The 18,820-nt window shown below is 40.2% G+C and overlaps 1 protein-coding gene across 1 annotated transcript in view; it reads right to left on the bottom strand.

The window, feature by feature from the left end:
* MSRA (methionine sulfoxide reductase A) overlaps positions 1–18,820 on the bottom strand; it is a 293,652-nt gene that overhangs the window by 138,423 nt on the left and 136,409 nt on the right. Inside the window, exon 3 of the mRNA XM_069850727.1 lies at positions 15,021–15,140. Coding sequence (XP_069706828.1) covers positions 15,021–15,140 — 120 coding nt within the window. The remainder of the gene's footprint in view (positions 1–15,020; positions 15,141–18,820) is intronic.

Genomic DNA, 18,820 nt, shown 5'->3' with positions numbered 1-18,820 from the left:
TTGCTCTGCTTGCAGAGAAGAAAAATAAAACAATTGCTACAGCTCCCTGCAGCAGTCTGATGCATGAGTACCTCTAAAGTGCTTGAAAGGATCTCCATTTCTTCTGCCTCCAGAAGGATTGAACCTAAAAGAAGGCACAACAGGGGAGGTAGAAGTGTTACGACAGGGACATGAAGAGCTCAACAATGCCTGTGGGCCATGAAACTTCCTTCCCAAACAACTCTCCAGAGTTGTAACCTGCCTAATGTACATAACTACTTGCTGCTTCCAGCAGCCTCCCACTTAAGATGAAAGGTTCCAGCCATCTATATCTAGTTGATCCTGAGAACTTTCTAAACTAAGCAGAGGCATAGATCACCATCCCATTCACAGAAATCTGTCAAGTCTCACCCATTAAGGCTGATCTTGTTCCTTTGACTCCTTCAAACTGACACACTGCTACCTAACAACAGCAACAGTCACCTCTCCAGAGGGACAGCGAGCTGTCCTTGTGCTTCTGGTGACCTAAGTCCTCTTCTGCCTACCTCTCTCAGAGGTGCTACGATGGATGCTACCATATGTCTTACTACTAGGTAACAGGAGCGCCATGCTATTATTCATGGCTGATGAGATTCCTGAGAGGGACCATCACAGCCTGCATCACACACCTGTTTAAAACCCAATAACAGAATCATAGAATGGTTTGGGTTGGAAGGACCTTAAAGATCATCCAATTCCAATTCCTATGGGCAGGGACATCTTCCACTGGATCAGGTTCCTAAAAGACCCATCCAAACTGGCCTTGAACACCTCCAGGGATGAAGCAGCCACGACTTCTCTGAGCAACCTGTGCCAGTGCCTCACCACCCTCACAAGAAAATATTTCTTCCTAAAAACCATCTCAATCTCCCCTCTTTCAGCTTAAAACTGTTCCCTGTTTTGTCCTATTCCTGCATTCCCTGATAAAAAGCCCCTCCCCAGCTTTCCTCTAGCCTCCTCTAAGTAATGGAGGGCTGCTATATAGTCTCCCTGGAGCCTTCTCCAGGCTAAACAAGCCCAAATCCCTCAGCCTGTCCTCCTATGGGAGGTGCTCCAGCCCTCAGATTATCTTCATGGCCTCCTCTTGCTCTAACAGATCCATTTCCTTCCAGTGCTGAGTAACTGCTCTCTGTTCACTTACTTTCTACTTAAAAACAGGCATGTACGTACTGGTATGCTAGGATGATGGCTTATCATATAAATTAAAATTCACTTACAGTTTCTTTTGATTTCTCCAACTGTTTGCAGCAATCTGCTGTCTTTTCTCTAAGTCTTATATTGAATGTTTTAGGAGGAAAGGACCTGATTTTTTCTGAGCTTTACCCAGGAAGGTCACAGTCTACACCAAGTGTAAAATTCAAAACATTAATGACATTCTTTTAGTATTTTTGTTCTACTGCTGTACTGTATTAGCAGAAAGCAAACTGTATAGACTTTATGGAAATGTGACATTAGAACAGAATCACTTGAAGGCATTTCAGCTACAATTAACATTTTTCACTCCTCAGAAAGAAAATAGAAATAGTTTCTAATTGAATCACTTCACTGAACAAACACTGGATAAGAGAAAGTGGGGAACTAGCAGACAAAAAATAAGGTTAGCCACATGTCGAGGTTGGGGTTTTTTTCCAGGCAGATTTGATCTGGGTGCTAGCACTGTGGGCATGTGTATGCAAGCACTACCACGACGTATTTTTCCACTCAGTAATAGTTAGAGAAGTATCTCCAGGCGTGCACCACATGCAGAGTTGAGAAGGCAAAGCTGGTAATTCCTCCTTGCTTCTTCTCAGCCTGAGAAATCCTAGGATCCATCGTTTTAAAGGGCTGATTGTGAATCACAGAATCACAGAATAACCAGGTTGGAAGAGACCCACCGGATCATCGAGTCCAACCGTTCCTATCAAACACTAAACCATGTCTCTCAGCACCTCGTCCACCTTAAACAACTCCAGGGAAGGTGACTCAAACACCTCCCTGGGCAGCCTGTTCCAGTGCCCAATGACCCTTTCTGTAAAGAATTTTTACCTAATGTCCAGCCTAAATCTCCCCTGGCGGAGCTTGAAGCCATTCCCTCTTGTCCTGTCCCCTGTCACTTGGGAGAAGAGGCCAGCTCCCTGCTCTCTACAACCTCCTTTCAGGTAGTTGTAGAGAGCAATGAGGTCTCCCCTCAGCCTCCTCTTCTCCAGGCTAAACACCCCCAGCTCTCTCCGCCGCTCCTCATAAGGCCTGTTCTCCACCCCTTTCACCAGCTTTGTTGCTCTTCTCTGGACTCGCTCCAGAGCCTCAACATCCTTCTTGTGGTGAGGGGCCCAGAACTGAAAACAGGATTTGAGGAGCGGTCTCACCAGTGCCGAGTACAGAGGGAGAAGAACCTCCCTGGACCTGCTGGTCACGTCGTTTCTGATACAAGCCAAGATGCCATTGGCCTTCTTGGCCACCTGGGCACACTGCTGGCTCATATTCAGTCGGTTGTCAACCAACACACCCAGGTCCCTCTCCTCCAGGCAGCTTTCTAGACAGAATGTTAGTATAGACAATACACTTGGAAAAAAAATCAAAACAAGGACAGGGCAGTCCAAAGAATCCACTGAGTTTCTCAGTGCAAAATATTTGTTAGTAAATACAACAGGCCTAGGATTACTCTCTGGCTGTTCAGCAGTACAGAACATATCTAGCAACTAAACTAAACAGGGTTTGTGCACCACACTGCTTATTGAGTTTGGATATCGGTCCCATATTACCCATCAGTTGTGTCTAGGAATTGTACAGGATAGGCTGCTGGCCTGGCTACAATCAAATCACCTTACATCATATACCAGGACTTGTGCAAAGCGTTTGGCACTGTCCCGTGTGGTATCCTTGTCTCTGTCTTGGAGAGATATAGATGTGATGGATGGACAACTCAGTGAAATGGTTGCACTCATAGTCAAAAGCTTGATGCCCAAGAGGAGGCCAGCGATGAGTGGTGCTCCTCAAGGGTCAGTACTGGCATCAGCACAGTTTAGCATCGTTGCTAGTGACACAGACAGTGGGATAGAGGGCACTCTCAGCAAGTTTGCTGATGACACCAAGCTGTGCAGCGCTATCAACACACTGGAATGGATTAAGAACAGTCCTGAGGAGAAGGACTTGGGTGGTGTACGAGAAGCCCAATATGAGCTGGCAATGTGCACCTGCAGCCCAGAAAGCCAACCTTATCCTGGGCTGCATCAAAAGAAGCATGGCCAGCAAGTTGAAGGATAGGATTCCTTATCTCTTCTGCTCTGGTGAGACCTCATCTGGAGTCCTGTGTCCAGCTCTGGGGCCCTCAACACAAGAAAGACATAGACCTGCTACAGCAGGTCCAAAGGAATTTGAAATCCAATACAATTTGAATCCAGATGAATGAAGATGAATGACAGCAACTATTTTACCTGTGGGGTAAGAAAAAACACCTCCTGCCAGCAGGATTGTGCGTGAAGCACGCCAGGGAGGCTGATGCCATATGATGTGCAACCATGAAGAAAAATATCCTTCCTGTTGCAAAGTGAAAGCCTCCAAAGATGTATTACAGAAGCGTTTCAAAGCAGGAACTGTTCAGAAGAGAAAAAAAGAATCGTATAGTTTCAAATCTCCTACAAGGGATCTGCTGTTTGCTTTTTCCACATTATCTTGTGTGTTCTCGAATTCCCAGCTTACCTGTTTCTTTGAGCTCTGTTGATGATACAGCACGTCACTATGGAATACTCATTAATAAGGCAAGCTGTCAGTAAATCAAATGAACCTCTTTTTACTTACTCCTCAGAATACTTCATTCCCAGACAAAGAGATATCTACCTGCCACGGAAAAGCCTTTAGCAAAACATTGTTTAACTATAGCAAGTCTTGAAACGTTCCACACAGGCTCAGCACTAGACTTAATGAAACCATGATTTTCTCCTCATATTTGTGAATGCAAGAAATAAAATAACATTTAAAAAAATAGACAGACAAATTAATACAGAAAAGATCATCTGTGATTGTTAAATACTAAATCATAAATACCTGGAAGCTGTGAGGTACATGAAAACAGAAATGACACTAATTTTCATAGAAGTAGATTGTTAGGCTAAATGTATCCTCAGTGAGAAACTACTCAGCAGTTACATTTGAATTAGCCAAATATGTTCCCTTTACTCCTACATTTTCAGGGGACTGTGTATCTCAGAAATTTTGTGGAAGATAGCTTAAATAAAAAGAGGATTAATTTCCTGAGTGGAGACCCAAATAAACCTTTGACTGTCCCTGTTAGTCAGCAAGGGCTAACATTTCTCATTAAACAAACCTTAGATTTTGGAGTCAAGAAAACAGCCCCACATGAGAAGACTCTTGTTTTTTTCAAGGATCTTGAACCATAGAATCACAGAAACATAGAATAGTTTGAGTTGGAAGTAATCTTAAAACTCATCCAGTTCCAAGTCCCCTGCCATGGGCAGGGACACCTCCCACTGGATCAGGTTGCTCAGAGCCTCATCCAACCTGGCCTTTAAGGTCCCTTCCAACTCAAGCTATTCTATGATTCTATGATTCCTATGCTGAGGATTCCAGAGCTGGATGCAGGACTCCAGGTGAGGTCTCATGAGAGTGGAGTAGAGGGGCAGAATCCCCTCCATCACCCTGCTGTCACTCTTCTTTTGACGCAACCCAGGATATGGTTGTATTTTTGGACTATTCATAATGAAGTCTTTTTATTCTTTTTTTATTTCAAGCCCAAATGCCTTTTTTTATATGGTTCAATTACCTTAATCCTTCCTAAAAATTCAGGAACATTTGAAACAAAGTCAGTGGTCTGCTTGGTCCCAATCTCTTAATTTCTTTTGGTTTTCTATTAGCCAAAATTCATCAGGAAAAAAATTGAATTGACCCAAGCATTCTCTCTATTTATTTTTTTCAGTGTATCCAGCTAACTGAAAAAAAAAAAGTATTTTGTTAGCAACTGTCTTCTCTTTGTAATCAGTAATACAGTGTAGTTGCCTCATCCTATGTATTATACTCCCAAAGGGATTTGTATGATATTTCTCAATTTTTGTAAGCAATTCCATGAACTCCATTGAGCTCTGGGTTTCCCCAAATCCCTCTCAAAGCATCCTTTATCCTGCTGTTACTTTGCATCAAATGCAGAAGCTCTCGCAATAGTGCACTACAGCCATGAGGACCCCAAAGGTTCTGCCTCTCCTATCACTGGACCAAATTCTTGTCTCACTCCTGGAGCTAATTTTCCTCACCTGGAGAAACTCATATGAGATTGCATGAGTCTGCAAATGGAAAAGCAGAACTTGACCATCACAATTTTGTTTATTATAAACTGAGATAAAATACTCTCCTTGGGCACAGCTAAGCAAGAAGAGGGAAGTTAAAGTCTTGTAATTAGGATTTTCATCAGTCATTCAAGGCATAGAAACCATGCAGGTCACTTGTAAAATTATTAAAAATCTTAATTGTCTTGGTGAGAGAGTATTCAATTTAGAAACTTTTATATGCTGGCATCGGAACACGTTGCATAAAGGGACTAAGTCAAAATGGGTTCTGCGAATGCAAAGTAATTTCAGGAAAAATATATTCCTAGAAATATCTATGTTACCCCAACAGCATTTCAGTCATGTGCCACTAAAGGAATGAAGATTTCAGCTTGGGGAATAAGCAGCAGGAGAAGCAAAGTAACACAAGTACATCATAATAAACAAGAAATACAAGGAAAATGCAAACATGTTCTATCATTTACTTCGAGAGCAATGCTCTCCCAACAGTCATAGCCTCTCCCTAGTTTCTTCCTTCTCCATTACTTAGCCCTCATGGCATTCTTTTTGTTTGTCATTTTTCCTCTTTCTTTTGACTTGTAGTATCAGTTTATGCATACTTCAAAGAATACATACCAAGAATAATACAATCATAGAACATCTTGAGTTGGAAGGGACCCACAAGGATCATTAAGTCCAATTCCTGTCCCTGCACAGAACAACACCAACTTTCACCCCATGTGTCTGAGGGTCTTGTTGTTTTATTTTCTTTTCAAGTGTCTCCAGTGTAAAAAGAAAATGTAAGAAAACCCCACTAGCCATAATAACAACAGTGAGGCCCTTGGTAATATCCTCTTTGTCGCAAATATACCATGATCCCCTGCCTCAAATGAGAAGCAGCTTCCTGCTTCATCTTCTTCTGGTTTCAGATGCAGTGACATGATGAACAACACAGTCTAGCCCTGCATGGAGTCTCTTCTGAAAATTAAGGTCCTTTGCGAACTTAGGGTAGGCTCCAGGTCAGAGGATTTTGTCTTTGACTAGTTCTGTAATGGTTCTTTCAACCTCCAGGGCTATCACATTTTCATCTTATATATATCTCTAATAAAACCAGGAGATGAGAAAGACAGAAAGAACGCATCTCAGTGGAATACAATTCAAATAAAGTTGTTAATAATAAATAATACATTTAGTATTTATACTGCTCCTAACACCTAAGCCTGTGATTACAGGCAATGCTGAGATAAATAGATAAGAAGAACAGAGGACAGCAGTGAGGCTATTAGGATTTCAAATTTGCCAGAAGGCACAATCAGCTATCTAAATAATAAATACCAGTTTAATTTCTCCAAGCCTGAATTGGCCAAGATACTAACCCTGAGAAATCAAATTCTGGAATGGAAACATAAAGGTAACCTTGATTAAAGATGTAGCAGAATCCTCTAAGCAGAGCAGCTACCATCCCTTGTGGACAGAGAGCTTTTTGTTTTTCAGACAGTGGTTGGTAAAAATATTTATTCTGTCATTTATTTTTAAAATATTAATCTACAGAACATATTTCTGTACCCTGGTGTTCTAATGTATAATGAAGTTTTCTTGGTCAATGAGAAGCTCTTCTGTTGAAAAAGAACATGTCAGTAATGTCAACGTAGACAATTTTCTAGGCAGAACTGCAATATAGCAGGTAACTGAAATTCAATGTGTCTGTTATATTTCTTGTCGCCAAGGTTTTAGTGTTGCAGCAGCATCTGCTATCACCTTTCCGAATGATTTTTTTGAAGAGAAATTGGTACATTCATTTTATTTCATGACTTAGCCATTGCATCAAGGGCAAATTACAGTTTATAGGGTTACATCAAGGTTTTTTCTGTGCATCTAGGAGGATTCTGAAACTATTGTCTCACAATTACAGAGACACAACTTATTCTAACTCTCGTCTAGTTAATAAAAACTATATATTTCCTAAAAAATGATATTCAATTGCTACAAAAACGTAAAAAAAACCCACTAATATTCACAGTACATGACATGAACTGTGATCAGTACACTATTTTGTACTTAGACTGGCTGACCTTTCCTTTCTTCCTCATGGGTCAACTTGGCAAAAAAAAAAAGGGGAGAGGTGGAGCAATTGGCCAATTGTATCAAGGCATGTTGTACAGATCAAGGGCACAGTGAATACTGATATTCTTCACAGAATCTATAAGTCATTAAAATTCCTGTATCCTGTTCTTATCAGAAAAAAAAAGAACAGACAAAGGCACAACAGGAATCTATTCTCTTGACAGTGATTTAATAATAAAAGAAAATGTTCTGAGACATTCTCACTACGGCTTGGAAACTTTAATCTTATGGACTCAGTTTCTCTTCATTAAAACCTTCAGATCCCTTTATAAGCTACAGAAAATGAAGAGAATATTTGTAGTTTAATTACACATTTAAACATTTTGCAGAGTCAGACCCACTTTGGAATAGTGTTGTGATGTCTAAATGATGAACATCCATAGAATCATAGAATCATTAAGGCTGGAAAAGGCTTTACGATCATCAAGTCCAACCATCAGCCCAACACCACCATGCCTGCATAGCTCAAGTTTGGGACTGAGTGGACTTTAAGATACTTTGTAACTGAAACCACTCTATGATTCAATGATTCAATGATTCAATGATTCAATGATTCTATGATTCTATAATTCTATGATACTATAATTCTATAATTCTATGATTCTATAATTCTATGATTCTATTCAGAAGTCATAGAATCATAGAATCACCAGGTTGGAAGAGACCCACCAGATCATCGAGTCCAACCATTCCCATCAAACACTAAACCATGTCCCTCAGCACCTCGTCCACCTGTGCCTTTAAACACCTCCAGGGAAGGTGACTCAACCACCTCCCTGGGCAGCCTCTGCCAGTGCCCAATGACCCTTTCTGTGAAACAGTTTTTCCTAATGTCCAGCCTAAACCTCCCCTGGTGGAGCTTGAGGCCATTCCCTCTTGTCCTGTCCCCTGTCACTTGGGAGAAGAGGCCAGCACCCTCCTCTCTACAACCTCTTTTCAGGTAGTTATAGAGAGCAATGAGGTCTCCCCTCAGCCTCCTCTTCTCCAGGCTAAACACCCCCAGCTCTCTTAGCTGTTCTTCTGAATGGCCTTTGGAATCCTAGACATTTTAGGGAGAACTGTATTTCTACAATTAAGAATCAGTCAAAAGACTAATTGGTATGCAAGAGGCAATACTATCTCTCAGTAAAACATGAGTTTGTTGAGCAGGAAATGTGAAACAACTTCACAACCAAGTATTTTATGTAACTCCATGCAGAAAGTAAGTCCACGTGGCATACTTTTATATTGCATTAATTATTAAGAAATGGGACTCGTGTACAAGATGATAATCTTCAGAATGGTACTGAGAATTGACTAGATTATAAATTGATTTAAGTAACAAAATATACTATTACATTCACTATGCCTTCTAACTAATATTGAATAATAAACAGGCTTTTTCATTTATTTTCCTTACATTAAAGTCAGTGAAGATAAACAAAGGAAAAAAACCCCAAACAGAATAAAATGACCTGCTTAGATGTTAACAGCTTGAACCATAAGCCTATAAACTACCCTGTTTTTAAGAATATCATCGTTAGCTGCATATTTTATATGGTATTTGTACATAACCAGTTTATGAACAACAACAGCAGAGTTTTTCCCTTCTGATTTCAGTGCCACTTGAGCTATGCAGATTTCAAAATGCTTATGAATATACAGATAAACAGAATTGTTCTGAACATCTGTAAGCAATATATGAAAAGATGTTTCATACTGAATGAATATCCTGGGTTGTCTAATGCTGGCCGAAACCGGTGTATTAATGTATTAAGCTAATCCACCCAAAATAGCTCCAAACCCTTCATCTCCTCCAGAATACCTTTTCAGATTTTTATCTGTATGGTTGTCACCAAAAAATGTAAAAAATATTTTCCAGCACTCTATCCCTAAGCTTCAAAGTGATTCAAGTGTCTCTTAAATATCAATCAACAGGAGAATCTTCAAATGACCTGCCCCACATCTAAACAGGATTACGGTAATTGGACCATTTCAAGTAGAATCATGACCTCCTCAACAGAGAGGTGAATCATGCTGCTCTTCAAGGCTTATAAGGTTGAAAGTTTGCCTTTACAGGGTTAAGTTTCTGTGGGGTACCAACAAAATTTTGTGACAGTAGAGCTATCACCTTGGTGCTCTAAGAGAAACAGTGCCCCCTTACACAGCTTGATATTATGTCTGTAGATTATATTTGCTTCCCAGTAAAGTTCATCCAATGGAGATCATGGTGAAGACTGAAACACCATCAGTATGGAAACCAGACCTGCATTCAAGTGAATAGAATCATAGAATCATAGAATCATAGAATAACCAGGTTGGAAGAGACCCACCGGATCATCGAGTCCAACCATTCCTATCAAACACTAAACCATGCCCCTTAGCACCTCATCCACCCGTGCCTTAAACACTTCCAGGGAAGGTGACTCAACCACCTCCCTGGGCAGCCTGTTCCAGTGCCCAATGACCCTTTCTGTGAAGAATTTTTTTCTAATGTCCAGAAGAGGTAGAAGAATTAGGAACAAAGAAGTGAAGTAGATTCTGGTGAGAAAGAGTGGGGTAAGAGAAAAGTGTTTTCAGTTTTGCCTTTGTTTCTCTCTATTGTAATCTAACATTTTTTTTTTAATTGGGAATAAATTAAATTAATCTTCTGCACATTAAGTCTGTTTGGTCTATGACGGTGACTGGTGAGTGATCTCCCTGTCCTTATTTCAGCCCACAAGCTTTTCAAACTAATTTTCTTCCCTTTTACCATTGAAGAGGGAGAGTGAGAGAGCACCTAGGCGGCCACATGACACTCTGGCAAGATCAAGACATCACAGAAGTTCATAATTTTGTCACATCATATGAGTCCCTATTCCCAGTTCTGCTGTATTACCTGCCAGATGAAGAATACATATTCTTCATACTAAAAGTATGAAGAAAAGAAAGAAATATTATTTTCTTGTTTTCTATAGAAGATATTCAGGTCTAACAGATTTAGTGTGAAGAGTGAAGTAGGATATCAAATTGCAATCAATATGCTCCAAGCCTCCATCTCAGTAATTCCTTAATTTACAGGTGTTTAAATACATATGTTGGTGCCATGTTACTGCAGACTTTAAGATCAATGGTATTTAAGGCAGTATTATCCTCAAAGGTCTCCAAACAAGATATGATTTTAAATCATTACGGAATATCCTAAACAGACAAAAGCATTTGTGGGCTTTATGACACAGTGTACATGGAACACATTCCTGCCCCTATTGACTACTGGTACATCAGTGAGCAGGAACTTGACTTCTTGCAGTGTGAGAAAGATCAGCTTTCCAAGCAGAACACCTAATGATTAGTCACCTGACCAGTCTGGTGGCCTTCTCACACCACGGAGTGACTGACAAAGTAGATAAGGGAAGAGCATCTGATGTCATCTGTGTTGACTTCTGTAAGGCCTTTGACATGGTTCCACGTGACATCCTTGTCTCTAATTTGCAGAGATATTGGACTGCTGGGTAAGTTATTCAATGGATAAGGAATTGGCTCCATGGTCACATCATAAGTGTTGCAGTCAACAGCTCAATGACCAAACAGAGATCAGAAACACATGGGGTCTCTCAGGGGTCTGTAGTGGGATCGGCACTGTTCAACACCTTTATTAATGACATAGACAGTGGGACTGAGTGCACCCCAGCAAGTTTGCAGATGACACCAAGCTGAGTGATGCAGATGGTGCCTGAAGGACAGGATGCCATCCGCGGGGACCTTGATAGGCTTGAGAGGTGAGCCTGTGCGAACTTCATGAAGTTCAACAAGGCCAAGCACAAGGTTCTGAATAATCAGGACAATCACCAATATCAGTGCATACTGAGTGACAAATGGATTGAGAGTAGCCCTGCAGAAAAAGATCTGGGGATACTGACAGATGAAAAATCAGACATGAGCAAGTAATGTATGTTTGCAGTCCAGCTAGAAACCAAATTGTATCCTGGTCTGCATGAAACGAAGCACGGCTAGCAGGTCAAGGGAGGAGATTCTGCCCCTCTACTTTGCTCTTGTTAGATTCCACCTGGAATACTGGGTCCAGGTCTGGTGTCCTCAGCTCAGGAAAGACATGGACACATTGCAGCAGGTCCAGAGAAGGGCCACAAAAATGGTCAGAGGGATGGAACACCTCATCTATGAAGAAAGGCTGAGAAAGTCACTTTCAGCCTAGAGAAGTGAAGATAAATAGATTTCGCACTGTGGATACTGTTTAGGTGATTCTGATGTCTTTTCTAGACCTGGATTTAGAGGACATGACTGTTAAGTGTTTACCATAGATATGATCTTGCCAGAACATATGAGAAATGAAGTGACAATCACAAAGTGTGTAACGGAAGTCCACTATTACATAAGAAATGTTCTTCTCAATGAAAACTATGGCAACTTGAAGCAGTCACGTGGCAATATCTTAGGGGAGCATGTAAGAACTCTCTTTAAAGAGACTTCCCAAAAGTATGTTAAAAGATTAAAAAAAATTTGCCAAAAAAGGCAGAACAAAATCAGAATAAAATAGGGCTAGAAGAAGCTAAATCTGAAAAAAATAGCATGCCAAAATGAGGAAATTCTCCAGCTCAGCTCAGCTGCACAACAAGAACAGAAACATGTAGTATATACACATTCCATTTACATTCTCATAGATGAGGCTATCAAATATGTGCTTATGCTTCTGGATATCTCACAGCAAAAAAGTCCTCCTGTGTCCAGCATCTGGAGGCGTATAAACATCCATAATGCAAATGTGTACAAAAACAAGCACTAGAAAAATAACCTCAGCTGTGTTTTTGCACTACAAATCTAAATAAAAATCTATCAGAAAAGAGACTTCAAATTTTTTTCCCATTTCATTATTCCAGGAATCTTATTATGTAATTACCTTTTTTATTTTTGTTCACTGTAGTTCACAGCTACGAAAAGCATTGAAACTATCTCGATCGAACACAAAGCCCACATTACTTGGGAGGTACTCTGAAATATAAAACCACCATGTATTGCACAGAACTGAAAGAGATGGCACCATTTTTCTACTCCCATGGCTACACCATCTTGTCCTGTGCTCACATATCTCCTTGGCCAACAGAATCACAGAATCATAGAATGGTTTGGGCTGGAAAGGACCTTAAAGCCCATCCATTTCCAACCCCCTGCCATGGGCAGGGACACCTTCCACTGGATCAGGCTGCTAACAGCCCATCCAACCTGGCCTTGAACACTTCCAGGAAGGGCACAGCCACAATTTTCCTGGGAAACTTGTGCCAGTATCTCCCCACCCTCATTGTGAAGAATTTCTTCCTAATGTCTAAATCCTCCCCCTTCCAATTTAAAGCCATTCGCCCTCATTCTATCACTCTGTGCCCTTGAAAAAAGACCCTCCCCAACTTTCCTGTAGCCCTTCAGGTACTGGAAAGGCACTATAAGATATCCCAGAGCCTTCTCTTCTCCAGGCTGAACAATGCCAATTCCCTCAGCCTGTCCTTGTAGCAGAGGTGCTCCAGCACTCAGATCATCTTTGTGGCCTCCTCTGGACCCGTTCCAACATTTCCATATCCTTCTAATGTCGGGGTTTCCAGAACTGGACACAGTAGCCCACGAGGGGTCTCACAAAAGCAGAATAAGAGAGGGAGGATCACCTCCCTCAAAACAGCCGGTATGTTCGAAGAGACACTCAACTGTCCATCACAACTTCCCTCAGTGAACCATGACTGCGTTAGGAAAGAGAAGTTGTGCTGCACATTGCTATTCTATATAAATAATCTAAGTGTTTAATACCCAGACATTAAACAGAGTGGACAATAATTATCAGACAGAACCATATATGCTTGTAAAAATTACAGATAATGCAGGCAAATGTTGAAAGTACAAAATACAAGATCGCATAAGTATTAGGAAGTAATGGATCATTTGTACAAATAAGACAGGCATCACTGACCCTTCCAAAGATGATGCTTCTCATTGCTGTTACAGGAGTTCTGGGTACCTATGCAGCAGCTAATGCTAAAGGCCTGGTGCCCTTTATTTTGTTCTAGATATTTTAAAATCTCTATACACTAAACATTTGCAGTCAGGAGCATTTCTACTGCTATATGTTCTCACCAGAAATTCTCCCCAGTTTATATTTTCTTTACCATTTGTAAGGAAATTTATAATTAGTACAGAGTTGTCTGTAAAATAGAGACATTTGGACAATGTCAGTCGTACTATGCTTCAACTTTTTGTCAGCCCTGAATTGGTCAGACAGTTTGATAAACAAAGAGCAATGAAGCTGGTGAAAGGTCTGGAGCACAAGTCTTACGAAGAGAGGCTGAGGGAAATGGGATTGTTTAGACCAGAGAAAAGGGGCTGAGAGGAAACCTTATCATTGCCTACAATTACCTGAAAGGACGTTGTAGCAAGTTGGGTGTTGGTCTCTTCTCCCACATAATAAGTGATAGGACATGAAGAAATGGTCTCAGGTTGAGCCAGGGGACGTTTAGACTGGATATTCTGGATATTAGAAAAAAATTCCTCACCAAAAGAGTGGTCAAGAATTCAAATAGGTTGCCCAGGGAGGTGGTTGGGTGACCATCCTTGGAGGTACTTAAAAGATAGGTAGACAAGGTGCTCAGAGATACGGTTTAGTAGTGGACATACAGTTGGACTCAATGATCTCAAAGTTATTTCCAACGAAACGATTCTATGATCCTATGACTCTATGAGACGACCATTGTAGGTCCTTTCCAACTGAAATAGTCTGGTCCAGTCTATACCACCTTAAAAGACCTCTTTTCACATTTTTAACTATTTCCAGAAACTTTCTGCTTTTTGGGGGGATGTCTTGCAGCACTTTTCACAGTTGCAATTGTCCATTACTCGTCTATGCTATTGACTTTTTCAGACACTCCAGATGTGACAGATTGACAGTGAGAACAGCTCAACAGCTTCAGTATTTGGTGAAAAAAAGAGTTAACAAGAAAATAAACCAAACCAAAACCTCCAAGCTGTTATCCACCAGGGAGGAGAGGAAAGTAAGAATTTGCCTTAGCAGCAACATTAGTCAGTTGGCTGCCAGTGGGTCTATGTTTTAGATCACGGAAAGAAACTGTATTGGGTTATTAGCACTGATGAAGGATCAGTATGAGTGCAATGAAAAATAAATGCAAGGGTTTGACATGGAAATGATAGGTTGCTCTGCACTGAAGTGTATAAAAATTTTAAAAGTTATTAGTAATAACGCAAAGGTGAAACCTCTTCGTTGTATGAAAAGAAAAAGCAAGAATGTGTGTTTCCTAATTCTTGTTCATACTCAGATACAGACAAATGTAAATTCAAAACTCATGCTTTTCCTAAGATACACATTTGCATACTTTGAAACAGAATTCATTTCCTGAAGAAATTATTTTTTCTTTTTGCTCAGAATATTTGCACACACATTAACTCATTAATCATCAGGAGATGACAATGGGATAAATCAGGAGCTAAATTGAAAACCATAGTTTTCATCACAGTTTAAGATGCACAGCTGGTACTATTGTTGACTAAATACACAATCTCCTTAGCTGCTATAGTCACTCATTTTATGCATCATTGTCACTGATGATCTCACAGGATTCTACTCACAATCCTTAAAAACGAAAGAGAAAGACTTACCTGAACAGACCTCTTTGTAGGTAGGATTTGGAGTATGACCTCCTGCATAACCCACTTGAGTGGAGTAGACTCCCTTCTGTCTCCAAAACTTCCTCTCAGCTCCCCAGAAACAGCCCATACCTGAATATTGCATAAATTACATAGCATGATGTCAAAATCTGCTCAATACAAAATCACTTCTGCATTAATTGACGGAGTCCATAGTGGAAGTAACACCAACAGCCAGCACATCATAGTAAATTCTTTCCCAAGATTATACACAGAGAAACTATACCCAGAAATCTATTCTGCATCACAGCACAACTCAAGCAAATCTTTATTTATGCTTCTAAATAGTAACATATCACAGAGGACAAATCCTACAAGGGTTCAAAGACCCAAACAAGAATTCATGCACATTAAAAAAAGTTACTTAAAAGGCCATTGCACTGTTTGTACAGCACCATTTCACTATAGTAGATTAGCAAGCTGTCAAAACACAATAATTTGTATTAATGGCAAACAGTTATTTAATTTTCTGCTTTCAGGCATATGCAGTCTTTAAAGGTGGCAGTAATAATGGATTGAATAATATGCTATGGAGAAGGAAAAATGCTTTGGTTTAACAATTTGTGCGTGCAGATATTTGATATTTGGACAAAATTTTGGCAGTCATTTCCCCATGCGGCCGTTTATCAAAGGGCAGCAGCCTGTGTACAGGTGTAAATTAGCAAAACTCTCCAGGAATCAAGCACATTGTATGAAACCCTGAGGGAAGGAACAAACGAGAATAACATTCACAATTCCCTGATGGCTTAAAGAGTTAAGATATTAGCTGCAATTTGGAGGACCTCTAAAACTAGAACATACCATGTACACTTTAGTATTACTTAGCTTATCCTTGATTTTCTCTTTCAGTGATAACATATTTGCTTTTACTATTCACTTACTAAAACATTTGAAGTAAAAAGCAGTAAAAAATAATCTAAATATTAAATACACTTAGAGATCAATGATCCACGATGGGGTTTCTATTGATAATGCTATAGATATGATGAGTTTAAAAGTTATAGAAATGTTCCTTCAAAGTACAACTAGAAAAACAAAGCAGTCCCTTCTGTCAACTATGATAGCTCGCAAAGGCATTGTCTCTCTTTGAAACTTAGGAGATAAACTTCAAGTTAAAGTTGTAATGCACGAAAAATTACAGAAATAATGACCCAGATTTCTCCTTCTAATCAGGTGCACAAGCAAGCTGCATAAACTAGGAGGCCAGTCTGCTCCAGGAGACCATGGAAAGGAGCAGACATCTCCTGAAGACAATTCAGCCCCCAGAAGATCTAAATTGCTGGTCAACTTACAACCATTCTCCCTTAACTACAAAGACAGCTATGGTTATTAGATTTGGGTTCCTCAGCTAAATTCAGCTGTTGGCAAACTGCTGTAGGATCTCTCTTGAAATTCCCTCCCAGTTTTGCAGAAATATATCAACTATATCAAGTCTATCACAGGTTCCAAAAAAAAGTTCCATTCCATTGCAACATAGTGAAAAGTTGGGAACACAGCTTTTCCACAGCCATCCAGTCTGCTCTAAAAGACATTGTTCCTTCTAATAATCATAGAATAATTACGGTTGGAAAAGACCTCTAAAATCATCAAGACCAACCTGTAGGGAGCAATGAGGTCTTCCCTCAGCCTCATCTCCAGACTAAAAAGACTCAGTTGCCTCAGCTGCCAGCTTCTTCGGGAGAATGGTATGGGAGACAGTGTCAAATGCTTTACCAAGTCCAGGGAGATGGTCTTTAATAATAATGTACTTTGTCAACCAAAGAAAACTTTGTATTTAGATATGCAACCCCAAAAGAGAAAGGAGGCAGGAGCCACTTAAATCTCATCCATCTTAAATTTAGATATTCAACCACACACACTGCCCAGTTATTCTGCTTATTTTTAAGACTGTCTAAACTTGGAGGTCTCGTGAATCATTGGGTTCTTCTCTACTTCCAATGACAGTGCTCACCAAACATGTTGTCCTAAAAAAACCCTGCCACTTTTCAGTAGTTTTCTGGTGGCTGGGTTTAGGCGTAGAGCAGAAGAGGGCATCAGAATTTACACAGAAGTGGGCAGGCAGGCTATATTAGGCTGTTTCCAAGGGTGCTCTTAATTTATTTTGTGGGTTGGTTGTTAGATCTGAAGTCTGGAACTGTATGTGAAGCACAGAAAATAAAACTCAGCCCAACAATAGTATTTCAGTGCTGAGCATCCTTAATGTTATAAGGGAAGTTTGAGTTCCAGCTGCCTAAAACCCCAGCTGCATCTGCAGCAGGTGATGCTGAGACCCTTGCAAAAAGGACTCTGTAGCCAGTTTATCAAACTAATATTGACTGGAAAAGCACATTGTGATGTGCTGAATGAGCTATTTCATCTATGCCACAGAATAATTCCGACCCAACACTTTCCCCGCATCATATTCCTAGGCCCACATGTGAGTGCCAATGAGTAACTCCAAGTTAAGAACACAACACAAATCCAAGTTTGAATCATAGAATTGTTAAGGTTGGAAAAGATCTCTAAGATCAAGTCCAACCATTAACACAACACCAACATGCCTACTAAACCATGTCCTGAAGTTCAGATAGAGGCCTAACTTCAAATGCAATGTAGAAATGTTCACACTTTTTCTTTTTATTTCAAGAATTTCAATGCTTGATAAATCCCTAACCACGCTGCCTGAAAGTACTGGTTACCAGGATAGCTGTTTCCTATCAAATACAGTAGTCCTTGAGTAGGCAATAGTTTATCTGTAAAATACAGGAAAGAACAGTAAAATAGAACACTTTCTTTTTATTAGTGGCTGAAGATTTATTTTCGGGAGAAAGAGAATTCAAAGATGTTCAGTAACTTCTTTAGCGTCTGGATGATGCTCTTAGTCATATGGTTTAGTTTTAAGTAGTCTTATATGGAGCAGGGAAGTGGACTCAATGATCCCCTGGGGTCCCTTCCAATTTGAAATATTCTCTGATTCTCTGAGGAAATGGCCTCAAGTTGCACCTAGGGAGGTTCAGATTAGATATTAGGAAAAATTTCTTCACTGAAAGGGTTCCTAGGCACTGGCAGAGGCTGCCCAGGGAGGTGGTTGATGCACTGTCCCTGGGAGTATTTAAAAGATGGGTAGATAAGATGCTCAGAGATACGGTTTAGTGGTGTACAGGTATGGTTGGACTCAATGATCTCAACGGTCTTTTCCAACCAAACAATTCTATAACTGTTATTTAGGACTCTTTCATTGATAGGCCTCCTGACCTGTTGATTTGACTGAGTGATCTACAACCTTGTCACAGTTTCTTTTACTTTTTCTTCTCCCACTTTCTGTCTGAATTCATTCTACTCTCCTTCCTCTGAGAGACAGACATTTTATTCTCTCAGTGAGCTATTCTCATCAGTCCTCAAGTACACTGGCACCTTGCGCAAACGATAAATCCTCACATCCATGAAAACAGCTAGAATTGAAATCTTTGTCATAATAAAATAACCTGCTAGTAAAGGGACATAATTTACAACAATACAATATTAAATTGCTTTCCATAGTATTAACACATTCCGTGGTTGATGTTTGTTATTCTGCTAAAGTGGTGCCACATTCCAGAGAGAAATCGTCACAAGGAGAGAAATATTAACAATAAAACCCCACATCATATTCCGGAGTTAAGAAAAATCAGCTCATGGAATACCTGTTCTTCAGAGCATTGGCTGCCTTAAGTCATGTTTAACATGAGCAACAACTGCTAAAATAGGGAAATAACTGCAGCTCAAGACCTCAA

Source organism: Phaenicophaeus curvirostris, chromosome 2 (assembly GCF_032191515.1).
Source record: "Phaenicophaeus curvirostris isolate KB17595 chromosome 2, BPBGC_Pcur_1.0, whole genome shotgun sequence".
Lineage (NCBI taxonomy): Eukaryota > Metazoa > Chordata > Aves > Cuculiformes > Cuculidae > Phaenicophaeus > Phaenicophaeus curvirostris.
Note: the sequence above shows the minus strand (reverse complement) of the source record. Positions and strands in the feature narration are given on the sequence as shown.